This window comes from Mytilinidion resinicola (assembly GCF_010093595.1).
Source record: "Mytilinidion resinicola strain CBS 304.34 unplaced genomic scaffold BDZ99scaffold_2, whole genome shotgun sequence".
Lineage (NCBI taxonomy): Eukaryota > Fungi > Ascomycota > Dothideomycetes > Mytilinidiales > Mytilinidiaceae > Mytilinidion > Mytilinidion resinicola.
Window position 1 is genome coordinate 845604 of NW_022985438.1, and position 14590 is coordinate 860193.

The following is a 14590-nucleotide window of genomic DNA, read 5'->3' on the forward strand; positions in this document are numbered from 1 at the left end:
CGGCGGGTTTCTTGCACAGTTGTGCATGCTGTCGCGAAGGAAAGGCAAGAGGAAGGCGAAAGAACGAAGAGAGCCATGATTTGAGGCAGAGAAAGAACCTAAGGCAGACCCCCGTCCCCGCCATCGGCCTGCCCTCACCGCGCTAGCCCTCCACAGCGGCTTCCCCGCTGAACTGCAGTTCGGCTTTCCTCATCTCACTCACCCCGGGCGGCAAAGTTGTGATCACAAGGCCTAGATACGGTGTGCTTTTCGCGATGGTGGTGGGGGAGACGCGAGATGCGAGAGAGGAGCCTTGTGGTACCTCGTACCACGGAACAAAGACCCTGACAGGCTGAGCTTGATTTACGACGTGCAAAATTCGTACATTCAATCTCTAGAGAGTCTAGATAGCCCAGGGCTGTCTTCCATTAGTGTCTACACCGTCAAAACGCACGCTGACTACGTGGAAACGAGTGAAGAGATGGTAGTCACATGATTAGAGGTCTGATTTACAATGTATAAACTTTGAATTCACTTCCTAGAGAGTCTAGATAGCCCAGAGGTGTCTTTCATCGGTATCTACACACTGTCAAACCGCACGCCTATATCCTCAGATATCGTACCCACAAGGAAAAATGGTGAAGATGTGGTAGTCACATGATTGAGGTCCGACTTACAACTTTGACATTCACTGTCCAGAGAGTCGGGATGGCCCAGAGTTGTCTTCCATCAGTATCTACACTGTCGAACTGTACGTATATATAACCCGATCAATAGAGTAGTAGAAAATCAGGGTCCACACAGCATTGTATGTATAACAACTATGATTAGTTGCAAGTTGTATTAAAGCAACTAGTCGTAACATCTCCTATTAGTTAGAACATCTACTGTATGCATTGGTTATAACCTCCCCTATTAGTCATACCTTTCCTCCTTAGTGTTAGTTATACTAATTACCATTAGTTACGAGTTTCACCTAAAGAGGCTGCGTAATGTAGAGTGCAATCTGATCTACGTGGTCCAGAGGACGCTCACTTTGCCACATATAACGCGTCCATTTTGGAGGAGCAAATACAAATATACGATCAGGCAGTCTCTCGCCCAATGCCAGACTTGTATCTCGTCAAAGCCCTCTCTCTCGCAAATTTGTGCTCAACAATCTGCTTCGGATACCCCTTCTTCTTTGCCTCGCCCGCAGCCCCTCTCCCATAAGGATCATGAATCGCTTTCCCCTCGACGTTCCTCAACTCCTCTACCCATTTCCGGATATAGTCACCTTCAGCGTCGAACTTCTCGCTCTGCAACAACGGGTTGAAGATCCTGAAGTAGGGCTGCGGGTCTACGCCCGTAGACGCACTGAAGCCCCACCCGCCGTTATTGGACGCAAAGTCGCCGTCGATGAGGTGCTCCATGAAATAGCGCTCGCCCATACGCCAGTCGAGAAGGAGGTCCTTGGCTAGGAATGACGCCACGATCATGCGACAGCGATTGTGCATATAGCCGGTGGAGTTTAGCTGCCGCATGGCGGCATCGACAATAGGGTAGCCAGTCTTCCCGGCACACCAGGCGTCGAAGTGCTCGGTGTTATATTCCCATTCGATGTTGGTGTATTCGTACTTGAAAGGTTTGTTCATGCTGCATTCTGTTAGTGGAGGGACATGAGAGGGGGAGACGTAGAGAGCTTACCAAACATATGGCCAATTGGCCAGCACATGCTTGTAGAAGTCTCGCCACGCTACCTCCGATATCCACACTCTGATACCTTCATTGCCTCCATCAAGCTTCTTTGTATTATTGGCGTCCCTTGCCATGCGTACACTAGTCCTGCTCGCGAGCGTACCCACGCTGTGATGAACACTGACACAGGCAGTACCATTTGCCATTGGAAAGTTTCTCATGGCCGAGTACTTTCCAATCTTCTCACCCAAGAACTTCTCCAGCCGTGCTATCGCCTCGTGTTCTCCGGCAGGCCACAGACGCTCCAACTTCGTTTTCTCTTCAGGCTCAAGCTTCTTATTTTCCGGTGCCTCAGGCATCTTACTATCAAACAACGTCTTAAACTTCGTCCTCGCACCACTCGGATTCTTCCCCGGCCCCTCCCACTCCTTCAACAGCTCCGGATGCGCATGAACATGCTTGATCCACGACCTAAACCACGGACTATACACCGCATACTGCTTCCCCGTGCCCGTAACCAACGCCCCCGGTGGTACCACCACATCATCATGCACCGCCTCAAACGCAATCCCCTTCTCCAACCCCAACTTCACCAAGCTCTCCTCCCTCCTCAATTCATCAACCTCATACTCCACATTACAAAACACATGCTTCGCGCCCCACCGCTCCGCCATCTCCACCAACCTCCCAGGCAGCCTCCTCCTCTTCTCCACCGTCTCCACCACCAGCGGCACATCCAGCCTGCCCAGATCCCTCCTCAGCACCTCCAGCGTCCTGAGCTCGAAATCCACGCGCGCGGCGCTCGTCAGATGCGCCTGGTAGTCCTGCGGACTGACCAAGAACACGCAGACCAGCGGCACGCCGCCCGCCTTCGCCTTCGCGGCGGCGAGACTCAGTCCCTTGTTGTCGCGCAGGCGCAGGTTGCGCTTGAACCAGTGCACCACGCTCTCCCCGATCGCGGTGCTGTCTCGCGCGGATTTGGTTTCGGAGAGCGTGGTCGAGAGCACGGCGAGCGGGCGCGGCAGCTCGCCCGAGTTGTACATGGCGCAGCGCTCGTTGGAGAGCTCGGGCGGGTAGAAGGCGCGTTGGACGATGCCGTGGGTCTCTTCGGGGCGGGAGTGGTCGAAGGTGGCGGTGCCGTTGCCGTTGGTTTCGGTGGCTTTGGGGTCGGGCTTCGAGGCGCGGGAGCGCTTGTTCGGTGCGGTGCCTGTGGAGTCGGTGTAGGGGGCTGCTGGGGTTTTGCGTTTGGGGGGCATGGTGAGGGAGGGTGTGGTGTTGAAAGGACGCGATTGTGGTTGTGGAGGTCTATACTTGAGGTTGGGATTGTTGAAGTGTGAGAGTTGGAGGTGATTGGTGCTTGCTCTAGGAAGGAATGTAGAAGCTGCGTACGTGGTTCGCGGTAGAATGAAATAAGGCGGTTTGAGCATCAAAAGGAACAATTGCAGATGTAGGAGACGGAGAGGTCCAAGAGGAAGCAGCAGAGGGTAAGGGGTCAGCTGAAGACGCGTTCTGAAAGATGATGTACCCTTGCCAAATCTATGACGTTCCGATGCTGGGACCTGGGATCTGGAGTCTGGATCGCCAAGTCGATTCGCGAGTGGCTGGCGGTACCAACGCCACAACACCAAAGGATTGAGAGGTCCCAGGTACAAGGATAGGATCATCAAGATCCTGGCCTATCCGGCATGGCTAGCAATATAGCCCCAGATTCGAGTGGATCATGATCAGAGGACGAACCCAGCGCTGGATCGCATATCCGAGGGGTTCAAATCGGCCATTGTGAGCCCATGGATAGAGGTGCCATGCGTGCTTATCCGAGGTGTCTGCTAGCCTCTCAGCTAAAGGTTTGCGATTTACGGACTCCAGTTACTCTGACAACTATCTTAAATGCGTATATGAGCATTTTCATGAAAATATATGTTGGACTGTTTCCAGGATTGCATTCATGTATCAGTATTCATAAAATTAAAAGGTATCTTTCGTGGCTCACTGTACAAAACCAAGTAAGCACGTATCCAGTTAACCACCACCCCCACCCTCATAGCGCCTAAACAAAGTAAAATGCTCAAACACGATGGCAACTGGTCGTCACCTCCCCAGCCTTGGTAGAAGAACCCTCACTCTCCCTCGCCTTTCCCACGGTCTCGTTGCTACTATTGCTAAGATCTCCCATCTCCATCACGGATAGTTGCGAAGGGCCCTTGACTTGCGTCGACCTTACATCGAAATCCACATTGCAGATGATTTCGAGCGGCTTCGCATTTATGCGCTCCTGGCTATCGCTCCTCGATCGCCCCATCGCTGATTTGGTTGTGGCCACCCTACTGTTTGTGTGGCCGCTGTTGCCCCTGAGTTGGGAGAATCTGCCATGTGAGCGAGGAATAGTGGTGCTAGGGCCGTATGCATTCGAAGGGTAAGAATTCGAGGACCAGTTGCGGAGGTTGAAGATGCGTTGAAGAAGCTGCCAGGTGAGGGGTAGGTTGGCGCATAGGATGGCGGTGTAGGATTCGCGTAGGTACCATATAGTCCAGTCAGGCGCGAATGGGTGTGTGAAGCTGTAGTACTTGTTCAAAGCTGCAGCAACGATCTGAGTGCGCAACGTTAGCATGATGGAAAGCACAAAGACGAAAACTGATGGAAATGATGAGATGGGCCTACTGTAAATGTTCCAATGAGGAACACGCCGCCTAGTATTGCTTTCTTTTGCATTGGGATCTTAACTTTGAACAACAATGGCATGGGAATCGCAATGATCATGAGGTCAGACGAAATGTTGAGCACAGCGTTAGTTATCAGGTGATTGGTAGCAGCAGAACATTGAGCTGTCCATCTAGTCAGTGCCTATGCACCAAAGGGGAAAAAAGGTTCGAGCCTACTACTATTCGTTGGCAAAGCCCAATATTCGTGGAATGGCCGACACCATACACCAAAGTATAGTATTTCCATTAACACAAAGCCAGCCGCAACGTATCCTGCGACGATCTTGACAATGATGTGCTGCGGAAGAAGCATTCTAGAGGGTTTGTTAGAAATTGAAGCCAATACGTGGTGGTAAGCTCCACTCACGTCATGCGGTTGTACATGATGAGCAGACAAGCTTTGATGAGCCAGACTGTGAGAATCTGCATCTGTTCGACAACTAGAACAAGTTTGGATCCATAAATGCGCGACCGGATCTCCCCGGGGGTGAAGTTTGAGATGTCGTCGCCGGGAGCAATCAAGTTGCTACTTGTGACCAGAACAATATGCATAAAGGCCATCAATAGTGTGTCCGTAACCTGTAGTTCGAGTAAGCATCAAACCCGATAATTTGAGATGCACACGTGGAGAAGGGCCGCCGTCGAACACGGCTCCACATTTCTATGGACCTGGAGGTAGTTTTTGCTCTTGAAGCCGAAGGAACAAGTAGCTTGCGGGGCGGGCGTTTGAGGAGAGGTCTTACCATAGCGAGTAAGACGAGGTAGTCGTCAACCCTGAGTTTCTTCCAACTGCCATAATGAATGATTCTGGACCATATCCTCGCGATCACAACGAGCCAGCAAAGCGTGTACCAGATTGCGGACTCTGGCTCAAGGATAGTCATCGTGAGCAGTGCGAGGTCGTCCGGCTCATGAGAATGCCAAGATCTCCCGAAGGAATGGTGGAGGAAGGAGGATGCAGTGCTATAAGGCTAAATGGGCATGTGGAGAGCAACGATCTGATCACCGCGTCGATCAGGAAGTGGGAGAGGTTATCACTGGCCACGTGTGCAAGGGCACAGGGGATCCCACCTACGTATATCGGTTAGGATTCACAGTCCGCCGCTTGTCGTCCTATATCTCAAGCTCCGCGACGCCATGATGTGTGAGAACCGTCTCAATTACTCGGTCCCTTGCCGGGTTGCCACGGCGGCGGCAAATGGGCCCAAGTAAGAGAGGCCTAGATAGGAACATTATCGCCCATCAGACGAACACGCCAGTGATCGTGATCGTGGGACAGTCCATGACTCGCGCAAGACAGGAGGCCGGGCGGAGGGGTCCTTCTGGATGTCTTCTGGTGTGTCTGGGCGCAGGCTGGGCCAGTGATTATTGGAATTGGCGATACCGGCTGGGCGAGTAAAAGGGACCTTCACCCGATGAAGGGGGATGCCCCTGTGAGCATCAAGCGACATCCCAGACCACACGTGGGGTTGTTCAGGCACAGAAGTGTTTTGGGTGCATGGGAGGGGAATGAACTGCCTAAAGCTGCATTAGAAGCGAATCTCGCCAGCGCTAAAGACGCCATTAGACGCCTTCACGCGGCACGGCAGCTGCTGGAGAGAATTCGCCATGGATTTGCCATCCGTGGCTGCAGAGCGAGCGACGCTTGACAGGCACACGTGAAACCAGTGCCGGTTGGCCGCGGAACCTGAGGAGGCGCCGAAGTGACGGCGACTTTGGCTTCACAATTTGTCGCCGAGCGGGAGGTAGCGGCGGCCGCTAGAATTTTCTCTCGGCTGTACTTTGGAAGGAAGTGGATCTGAGAAACCTGGAGGAAATAGAAGTGTAGAGCAACACCGTGACAGCTCCGGGGATTCTTACGTGGTACTGAGTCGAGAATGATGGAGGCCTGATTGCCAGAACGCCATCAATGCCGGCATGTGAAGGCGAGACATACGATTGTGCGGTTGTCGCCGTCTGCACACGGCAGCGGTTCTGCAAGTGGAAGGTCGACGAAGTCTGGGATCTAGGAGGTCCGAGAGTCTCCAGCGTATCAACGCACGGCCCTGGAAGACTTTGCACGCACTGGCTGCTAATCGGCCGAACTGACAGCTGCACAAGCGGTGCACAAGCCACTTCGCTCACCCTTCTACTGTGCATGAGTTCCGTCGACCACTCAGGATCTCAATCTTTCAATAATGGCTCCATCTCTGACACAAAGTGCGCAGAGCAATGCTGATATTCCCTCAACCCCAGATGACGATATCCTATATCCCTGCGACTTCGCTTCGACGCCATGGTTGTTTTTTCGGAGTTCATCATCTGGCAGAAGGTTCCATGCGAAGCCCTTCTGAGTAGCGTACTGCAGCGGTAGGTATCCCCTCTAAGTATCTTACTAAAAGTACGAACGAGTAGGAGTGAACCGCGGAGGCAATCCGGTGGGAGAAGCCCCCCAGTCATGCCGGAGTCAGTGATGTAGCTATTGATGGCCTAAGTACTAGTTGAAAGGAGAGCGTTGTTGAGTTGAAGCACTGGTTCACGTTAGAATTACATGCTACGACCGGGGCTCCACGTTGCACTGTCTCAAAGACGGGGTAAGGAAGGCATTCCCTGTAGCGGAGTGTCGTCGCCGTCGTGGCTGTCTAGGATCAAGGGTACCAGGTAAGTATTATTGATAGTCTGCGTGCATGCTTAGTCTCGTGGGGGACAGCAGAGCCCTGTTCACTTCCAGTACGAGGCCATGAGTCTGAGCACATGGACATGCCACTGCCTAACTACTACTTTGGAAGCTGGAGACCACTTTGGAAGTTGAATGCCACCGTCATGAACAGACAGCCCCGCTGCAAGGACGCTAATGGTCAGGACACCGCTCAGACTCCGCTGCATGGAATTTTATCAGCCACTTAGAATTTTGGAAACCCTAGAGATACCACAAGCAGTGGTAGAGTGTGAACGAGCATATATCCTGTCACCGTCGATAACTGACGCCGTGTCTGCGGCTCGCCCTTCCCCCCCTTCCCTCCAACTCTCTCCCCTCTCAGGATATCACGGCAATTGAATCATCCATGAAGAGCTTTCAGGATTCGGGAATAGGTCGTTCGACACTCCAGAGTCAATCCCGCATGCTATGAGGCCATGAAAATTCATTCAGTCGCATGTCACCGGCCCTCCCCTCTCTCGATTTTTGATATTCTGCCCTGATCATCTTTATGTCCAGTTTCGGCTTCTTCCATTTTTCTCCTCGTGCTTTGTCGCTCCAGTAATACTTTCTCGCACCCTCCGGTCTTCTTGCTATCTTGCCCTTTTTTTGGCCTCTGCCAGAGTTGTTGAAGGCGAAAGATGGCTTTACGATTAACTCTCTGGTGCGGTCACGGTGCTTGTGATCGAATACATGCCGCTTCTACCGGCGCGTGGTGAGTGCGGTAAGGGCAATCGCGTAGACGAGGCAGGGAGAAAAGGGAAAGTTTCAAGGGACTAGCATGCCCTCAATTAGCGTTCGGAACTCGAGGGACTTCCATCTTTTGTGATATGAGATCTTCGAGTCTTATACCGTAGGGTGCCATAGCCTTATTCCCATAGCCTTATTCTTCTGCGAGATTGAGACTGAAGACGCTCATTGCGCGCCAGTAGTGGTGTCATCTGGGGTGCCTTCTCTGAATAGTCGCAGAGCATAAAAGACGCGTCGCTCACGACTCGTACATGGCCGTGAGTGCGTGCTAAAGGTGTGAAGTTGAGCGAGGTAAACGGAAAATAGCGCTGGTCGTGTTTATGTATGAGGTGATAGGTTGGGCGCTGGAACGACGTAGAATTAGGCGCGAGCCCGCAGGTTTGAGTGCGCCTCATTTGCATGGGTTACAATGCATCAGAAAAGGTGCACAAGACGACTTCGCTGGAAGCTGGCCTAGGTGAGCAATTCTTCCCATCTTCAGTGACAATATACGTTGATAGAACGCATCTTAGTCGTTCGATAGATAAATGATAGGGGATGGTTAAGGTGCCCTTAAAGCACAAACAACTATTTGCGTAATAAACCAAAACCAAAAAGAAAAACTCTACCGCGATTCGAACTTCATCTACACCCTCTGCACCAAAGCGCAAAAAAATGGCAAAAGGAAAGGGTCCCCACTTGGGACGCGGCGTGGCGATGGCGGCGACGGCATAATTTCAGCAACTTTCCTGAAGGCCAACGAAAATTAAACCAAATATATAGACTCAGAAGTGTCGGGCCCGTGCGCGAGGTGGATCTCGTTCTGCAGTCAACAGAGCATGTGACGGGCGGATTGTGACATCACCTCACCAGTGCTATCCGGGTCGGATCGCACTTAGCTGTGTATTCCATGGTTCCAGTCGCTCACTGCGCTCGCTGAGCTCTCACCATCTACTAGAAGCCTCGTAAAATCGGCAAGACAACACCACAGTCACCGAAAGATCACACTTGAATTGAAACGAATGGGAAATTACTCAATCAACTTTGCCGTTCTATAATCAAAGAAATCAGAAGCAGAAATGCAACTACCTGTAACCACACCTTTTCGCAACCCCGTCCTGGGAACTGTTCTTCATATTGAAGTGCTTAGCAGTGGTCTAGAAAATTGCGTCAGCTAGGGTGCTACGTGTTTCTTGTTGGAGATCTTCCGCCAAATCAAAAAGGATTCTCACAGTACTGCTCTCCGCTCAAAACGTTACACCTGCTTAGAGTCTAAGAACAACTCCACGTGCTTGCCGAACATCTCAGCTTGTTCATTGAGAAATCCGTGTCCAACATCCGGATAGATGATCAGGGTGGCGGTCTTGATCCTCTGCGAAAGGACCCAGCTGTTGTGCGATGGAATGAGCACATCATTGTCCCCATTAGCTACCAACACCGGTATCGTCAGTTGTCCTAGACGCGTGTAGCTCGCTTCGCTAGGGTCAGTCTCAGGGTTGAGCCATTTCCCCACGGCCGCGAGTTGGCGCTGCGAGCCCTCTACATCGACATACGGCGACCGGCCGTCCAGCTGACGCTGGTTCATCCTCTCCCACCACTGTGCACCCCTCGCCTGCTTCTCAGCACTGGGCGAATAGAAAGTCTTCAAAAATGCGGCCTTCTCCTCCGCATCCGTCACCGCCGAGGCGAGAAGCATGACATTTGAGGAGTCCCCCCCCTCCACATCCGGCCCCCAGCTAACCCCGGTGCCGGCGAGCACGAGCTTCCGCACCAAGCGTGGTGTGTCCAGCGCGACCATTTGCGCCGCCATGCCGCCCATGCTGAAGCCGAGAAGGTCGACATTTGTGCGGTTGATTGTGGGGAGGAAGGCGTCGAGGAAAGCGACAACATGGGCAGCCCAGCCGGAGAATGAGTCAGCCACAATGCCAGAGGACTTACCGACGCCGGCGTTGTCGAAAAGAAGGATGGGCCGGTGGATGGCGAGAGGGTTGATCAGTTCTGGGTCCCAATGGTCCATTGTTCCACGGAAGTGCTGAAGGAACATGAGGGGCGGATGAGGGGAGGAGGCGGGACCGAAGTAGCGGTAGGCATATTTATGGCCGTTCGTTTCGAGGTAGAGGGTTGGGGCGGTCTGTTGGGTGGACATCGTGGTGGTTTGTGGTGAGTGTGTTGAAGCGTTGAGTAGAAAGCTGTTTGGAGGGTTCTTGAGACTGATATAGAAGCGAGATAGACAATCGAAGAAAGTGTTCGGTCGGTAGAGTGAAGCTTTTATATAAACGCTGGAGCAATGCCACGACAACAAGGCCTAGCTATTGTAGACATAGTCGGTTGCTAACAATACCTTTTCCTTCCAGTCCCAACATCAATAAGCTTCACTTAGCTGATTACCGCCCGAACGTACGAGAAGCATGCGAGCATTCGTCAGGCAGTTCAACAGTTCATTATTCGAAAAAAGATGCTTCCTTTGCCAATTAAGCTTCTAATCATGCACATAAATGTTTCCGTTTTCGGAAATCGGCAGGGATCCTGCGTGGAGGCTTGTTGCGCACGCTGTGTAATCCGCAACGTGCTAACAGTCCTAGCCGTATCGCAGAACCATGGCTAGGGGTCTTGATCTCGTGTATGATCGTGGGTGATCTTGCTGAGCCCTAGCCCTGGGAAGCGATGCAACGGTGAAGTCGAGTGGAGGGCCAAGGGGCCCTGGGGCATAGGAAGTGACGAAGTGTCCCCGGCGCGGCTGACTAAACCAAGCTACCACGAAGAGTGCGCCTTCTCGCTGCGGAATGACGATGCATGCCTCTTGGCGGATAGCTTGAGCTCCATCGTCCATTGTTCAAGGTTACCTTCATCGTGGCGACACATCACAAGCCTCGAATTGCATCTACGCTAAACTCTTTCTGATGAGCAGCCGCTACAGCGATGAGAAGCCCACCATGGCCGACGAGAATACACCGCTCATCCAAGTAGTCCAGATCCGCCCCGCGGTGCCTCGATATCCCCACCACTCCATCCGCCGAGCATGCACTTTAGTCCTGGCGATTGTGCCTCTGTTTGTCGTTGCCGCTTTCCTCCTCTGCCTGGCTCTACCTAGTCCTCTTGACGGTGACGATGGCTCAGAATGGGCAACCTATCTCCCGTGGGCTGGAGCTGGCATCAGCAAGGCCTGGCCTCAGACCGACGGACTCACATACGAAGGTCTCCAGGACATATTGATCTCGACTCCGAATGCGACAAAGGCTAGGGAATGGAGTAAATACTACACTGCTGGACCGCATCTTGCTGGCAAGAATCTATCGCAGGCGATTTGGACAAAAGAGAAATGGCAGGAATTCGGCGTCTCCAACAGCTTGATCGTAGATTATGACATCTACGTGAACTACCCTAAAGGCCACCGATTGGCGCTTCTGGAAAAAGACAAGAAGTCAAAGAGTGAAGAGACCGCAGATGCTGGTTCCAAGGTGTCATGGAGCGTAAAATACGAGGCGGGCTTGGAAGAGAATGTCTTGGAGGAGGACAGCACCAGCGGACTATCGAACCGCATTCCAACTTTCCACGGATATTCCGCCTCTGGCAACGTCACTGCTCCATACGTGTTTGTGAACTACGGGAGCTACAAAGACTACGAGGAACTGCTAGCAGCAAACGTGAGTCTTGCCGGAAAGATCGCTCTCATCAAATATGGTGGCATATTCAGAGGACTGAAGATCAAACGCGCACAAGAGCTTGGTATGGTTGGCGCTGTTATCTACTCCGATCCAGGCGACGATGGCGAAGTAACGAAACACAATGGGAATTCAACATATCCGAAGGGACCTGCGAGAGAGCCGAGTAGTGTGCAACGAGGCAGCGTGGAGTTCTTGAGTAAGTGCTATCATTGTGTCGTTCCATCTTTGTGTTAAAGGTGACATTGACAATTGCTGAAGGCATAGCTCCCGGTGATCCTACCACTCCAGGCTATCCATCGAAGCCAGGCGCCCCACGAAAGCCCGTCGATACCATACTACCTAAGATCCCTTCGATTCCGATATCTTATGTAGACGCACTGCCACTCCTCAAGGGCTTGAACGGACATGGACCGAAAGCATCGTCGTTCAATAAATATTGGCAAGGTGGAGGTCTAGACTACAAGGGCGTTGATTACAACATTGGGCCCTCGCCAGACAATTTGGTCCTGAACCTGGTCAACGAGCAGGAGTACGTTATAACACCAATGTGGAACGTCATTGGCATCATCAATGGCAGTCTTGCTGACGAAGTGGTTGTTCTGGGCAACCACCGAGATGCATGGATTGCTGGCGGGGCCGGCGATCCGAACAGTGGTTCCGCAGCCTTCAATGAGGTCATTCGCGGCTTTGGTGAAGCTCTTAAGGCAGGTTGGAAGCCTCTGCGAACCATCGTACTTGCAAGCTGGGATGGAGAGGAATACGGCTTGATTGGCTCTACGGAATGGGTGGAAGAGTACCTCCCCTGGCTATCAGCTTCAACTGTGGCATACTTGAACGTTGATGTTGGTACGACTGGACCACACTTCAGAGCTGCAGCAGCTCCGCTATTGAACAAGGCACTCATCGAAGCTGGTAAGTCAATTTGGTACGAGCACGCCATAGTGCTGTGTCTAACATCCATTGCAGTTGGCCTTGTTTTATCTCCAAACCAAACTGTTACAAATCAGACTGTCGGTGACGTCTGGAACGGTCACATTAGCACGATGGGATCTGGATCCGACTTCACTGCATTCCAAGACTTCGCAGGAATCCCGTCCGTTGATATGGGCTTCAGCGCCGGGCCGGATACCGCAGTCTATCACTATCACTCGAACTACGACTCCTTCGACTGGATGGACAAGTACGGTGACCCAGGTTTCCACTACCACGCCACGATTGCAAAGGTGTGGGCCTTGCTCGCCGCCAAACTTGTTGAGACACCTGTCATCCAACTCAACGCAACAGAATATGCGAAGGGTCTGGCTGGCTACCTGGACACTGTGAAGAGCAAAGCTCTTGCAACCCCGGGATTCATCACTGAAGACGACGAAGACTGGACAAAGAAATCCCTCTTTTACGGCCTCACGAAGTCTATCAACCGCCTACACAACGTCTCTCTCTCCTTCGACGCCAAGGCTCAAGCATTGACAGACGAAATCGCAAAGGACCCCATTCCTTGGTGGAAATGGTGGCAGAAAGTGAGACTCTACTATGCGGTCCGCCGCGTGAACGCCAAGTACAAGTTCCTGGAGAGACAGTTTTTGTACGCGCCTGGCTTGGACGGGCGGAGTTGGTTCAAGCACGTTGTTTTCGCGCCCGGCATTTGGACTGGCTACGCCGGCGCAACATTCCCTGGGTTGGTTGAGAGCATCGAGAATGAGGACCGGGGCAATGCTTTTAGGTGGGCTGGCATCATTACTGGACTGGTAGAAAAGGCGGCTAGTTCTTTGGAAGACTAGATCACCCTCTTGGACGAACAGTTGTTGTGTGCAATCGTTTCGGAACCTTCTTACATACGAATCCGTACATGCCACGTAGATATGAATCATATGAACGTTTCAGTTCCCATAGTACCCATTTACGTCAGTAACAGTCAAGACCCGCTGCAGTAGTGCTGGTGTTCGGCTCTGGTATCGTTTGCATTCGAAGAAATTCTACGAAACCCTCAAAGCGTCATTCACTATAAGATTCTCGCCTATCTTGCCCTGTTCCGTAATGAGTTCCCAACAGCTTATCTCTAAGATCTGCGCGTTGCCCTCGATGTCTTTAGACCACTTTGTAGAATTCATTGTGGTCCGCATATGCTGGTCCAAGTCGGCGTTGTCGAATTCGTGGAGTGCCGCAAAGCGCGGCTTGGACCCGTCCACTGTTTTAAAGCGATTAGAGCGGTGGTATTGATGGTGCATGCTGAGCATATGGAAGTGCTAGAAATATTAGTGGTTGCTCCTTTATTGCGTGATCTGGCCGCTTTCCGGAAAACCTGCGGACACACCGTTCCACACACTCACCTGTTTTTCGTAGAAATCGCCCAAAGCTTCCTCGTCTGTTTTCTCAGCTGGTTCGATTTCGGCGATGAAGAGAACGTTTGCTCTACCCGTTTTATGACCTTGTCCCTTGAATGATTGTATAGGCAGATATATTTTGCTATTCAACTCGGTATAGTCCTTGATGTTTCCGCCGTTCGGAAGTGTTTCGTGTTGCATGCGGATCTTCTCCATCTTCTCGGGGTCTGATAGAAAGCCAATGTCCGGCAAACGATAGACTGCCAAGTACTGCCATTTTTTGGACGAGTCTGCGTTCTTGTAACGAAGTGCGAGATCAGCAACGCCGGAGGAGATGAAGTCTGGGAGATGATGGTTCGTATAGAAGTCGTTGAAAACAGCATCGGATAGTGCTTCGGAGGTAATACGGGACCGTACACAAAGGAGACCAGGAGTAGGCGCCATGATATCTGAGGCCGGTTGCAGAGCGTTGATGATAGCTTTGGTTATCTGACGAACAACAAATCGCGCTTCTGTGAAGCTGAAATTGCTACCTGACAACCGTACTTAAAGATACACGCCGACCCTTTTTGACCTAACAGTAGTGTATGTAGGCGAGCATAGTTTGAAGGCGTGGTAAGAGAGGGGCGGGGTTCCTAGGTACCTTGCACGAGGGCTCAACATGGGCCCGGTACGGCCCGAAACGGGCAGGTTTCTCGAGGCGTCCCTGAAACCTTGAATAGGTTGAGCATACTTGAATAGGTTGAGCATCCTTGAAGAGACCAGCCCCAATATATAGATCACGGTAACCCGGTTTGAGTTGATGCGGGGAAAGGCGACGAGAAAGGAAAAGCTAACAAGCTC

The 14590-nt window shown here is 52.0% G+C and overlaps 5 protein-coding genes across 5 annotated transcripts; 1 reads left to right on the top strand and 4 right to left on the bottom strand.

Moving 5' to 3' along the window:
- Positions 1-1064: 1064 nt before the first annotated feature.
- Positions 1065-2912, bottom strand: BDZ99DRAFT_376728 (photolyase; the record flags this gene model as incomplete). The annotated part of the gene is made up of 2 exons (XM_033715041.1): positions 1065-1614; positions 1666-2912. 2 exons carry the CDS (start codon positions 2910-2912, stop codon positions 1065-1067), a joined length of 1797 nt encoding a protein of 598 aa, XP_033582853.1.
- A 703-nt stretch (positions 2913-3615) lies between these two features.
- On the bottom strand, positions 3616-5482 carry BDZ99DRAFT_457836 (uncharacterized protein). The gene is made up of 5 exons (XM_033718776.1): positions 5099-5482; positions 4723-4934; positions 4533-4669; positions 4315-4478; positions 3616-4243 (listed from the first exon to the last, which is right to left on the bottom strand). The coding sequence occupies exons 1-5, from the start codon at positions 5237-5239 to the stop codon at positions 3722-3724; spliced, it is 1176 nt and encodes a 391-aa protein (XP_033582854.1). The 5' UTR covers positions 5240-5482; the 3' UTR covers positions 3616-3721.
- Positions 5483-8872: 3390 nt separating this feature from the next.
- Positions 8873-9994, bottom strand: BDZ99DRAFT_457837 (alpha/beta-hydrolase). Its single transcript, XM_033718777.1, has one exon. It carries the CDS (start codon positions 9905-9907, stop codon positions 9017-9019), a length of 891 nt encoding a protein of 296 aa, XP_033582855.1. The 5' UTR covers positions 9908-9994; the 3' UTR covers positions 8873-9016.
- Positions 9995-10565: 571 nt separating this feature from the next.
- On the top strand, positions 10566-13658 carry BDZ99DRAFT_505543 (Zn-dependent exopeptidase). Its single transcript, XM_033724117.1, has 3 exons — positions 10566-11622; positions 11685-12338; positions 12393-13658. Exons 1-3 carry the CDS (start codon positions 10662-10664, stop codon positions 13202-13204), a joined length of 2427 nt encoding a protein of 808 aa, XP_033582856.1. The 5' UTR covers positions 10566-10661; the 3' UTR covers positions 13205-13658.
- On the bottom strand, positions 13302-14498 carry BDZ99DRAFT_125278 (uncharacterized protein). The gene is made up of 3 exons (XM_033712556.1): positions 14391-14498; positions 13754-14321; positions 13302-13669 (listed from the first exon to the last, which is right to left on the bottom strand). The coding sequence occupies exons 2-3, from the start codon at positions 14189-14191 to the stop codon at positions 13400-13402; spliced, it is 708 nt and encodes a 235-aa protein (XP_033582857.1). The 5' UTR covers positions 14192-14321; positions 14391-14498; the 3' UTR covers positions 13302-13399.
- Positions 14499-14590: the final 92 nt, after the last annotated feature.

What these genes read in the sequence shown, in the direction of transcription:
- BDZ99DRAFT_505543 (XM_033724117.1), top strand. Translation starts at nt 10,662, where the DNA reads ATGAGCAGCCGCTACAGCGATGAGAAGCCCACCATGGCCGACGAGAAT. An exon ending in AGGCAGCGTGGAGTTCTTGA is followed by an intron (nt 11,623 to 11,684) that starts GTAAGTGCTATC and finishes CAATTGCTGAAG; the next exon opens with GCATAGCTCCCGGTGATCCT. An exon ending in CAAGGCACTCATCGAAGCTG is followed by an intron (nt 12,339 to 12,392) that starts GTAAGTCAATTT and finishes CATCCATTGCAG; the next exon opens with TTGGCCTTGTTTTATCTCCA.
- BDZ99DRAFT_125278 (XM_033712556.1), bottom strand. Translation starts at nt 14,191, where the DNA reads ATGGCGCCTACTCCTGGTCTCCTTTGTGTACGGTCCCGTATTACCTCC. An exon ending in GCGATTTCTACGAAAAACAG is followed by an intron (nt 13,670 to 13,753) that starts GTGAGTGTGTGG and finishes TAATATTTCTAG; the next exon opens with CACTTCCATATGCTCAGCAT.
- BDZ99DRAFT_457837 (XM_033718777.1), bottom strand. Translation starts at nt 9,907, where the DNA reads ATGTCCACCCAACAGACCGCCCCAACCCTCTACCTCGAAACGAACGGC.
- BDZ99DRAFT_457836 (XM_033718776.1), bottom strand. Translation starts at nt 5,239, where the DNA reads ATGACTATCCTTGAGCCAGAGTCCGCAATCTGGTACACGCTTTGCTGG. An exon ending in ATCATGTACAACCGCATGAC is followed by an intron (nt 4,670 to 4,722) that starts GTGAGTGGAGCT and finishes CAAACCCTCTAG; the next exon opens with AATGCTTCTTCCGCAGCACA. An exon ending in GGCTTTGCCAACGAATAGTA is followed by an intron (nt 4,479 to 4,532) that starts GTAGGCTCGAAC and finishes CTAGATGGACAG; the next exon opens with CTCAATGTTCTGCTGCTACC.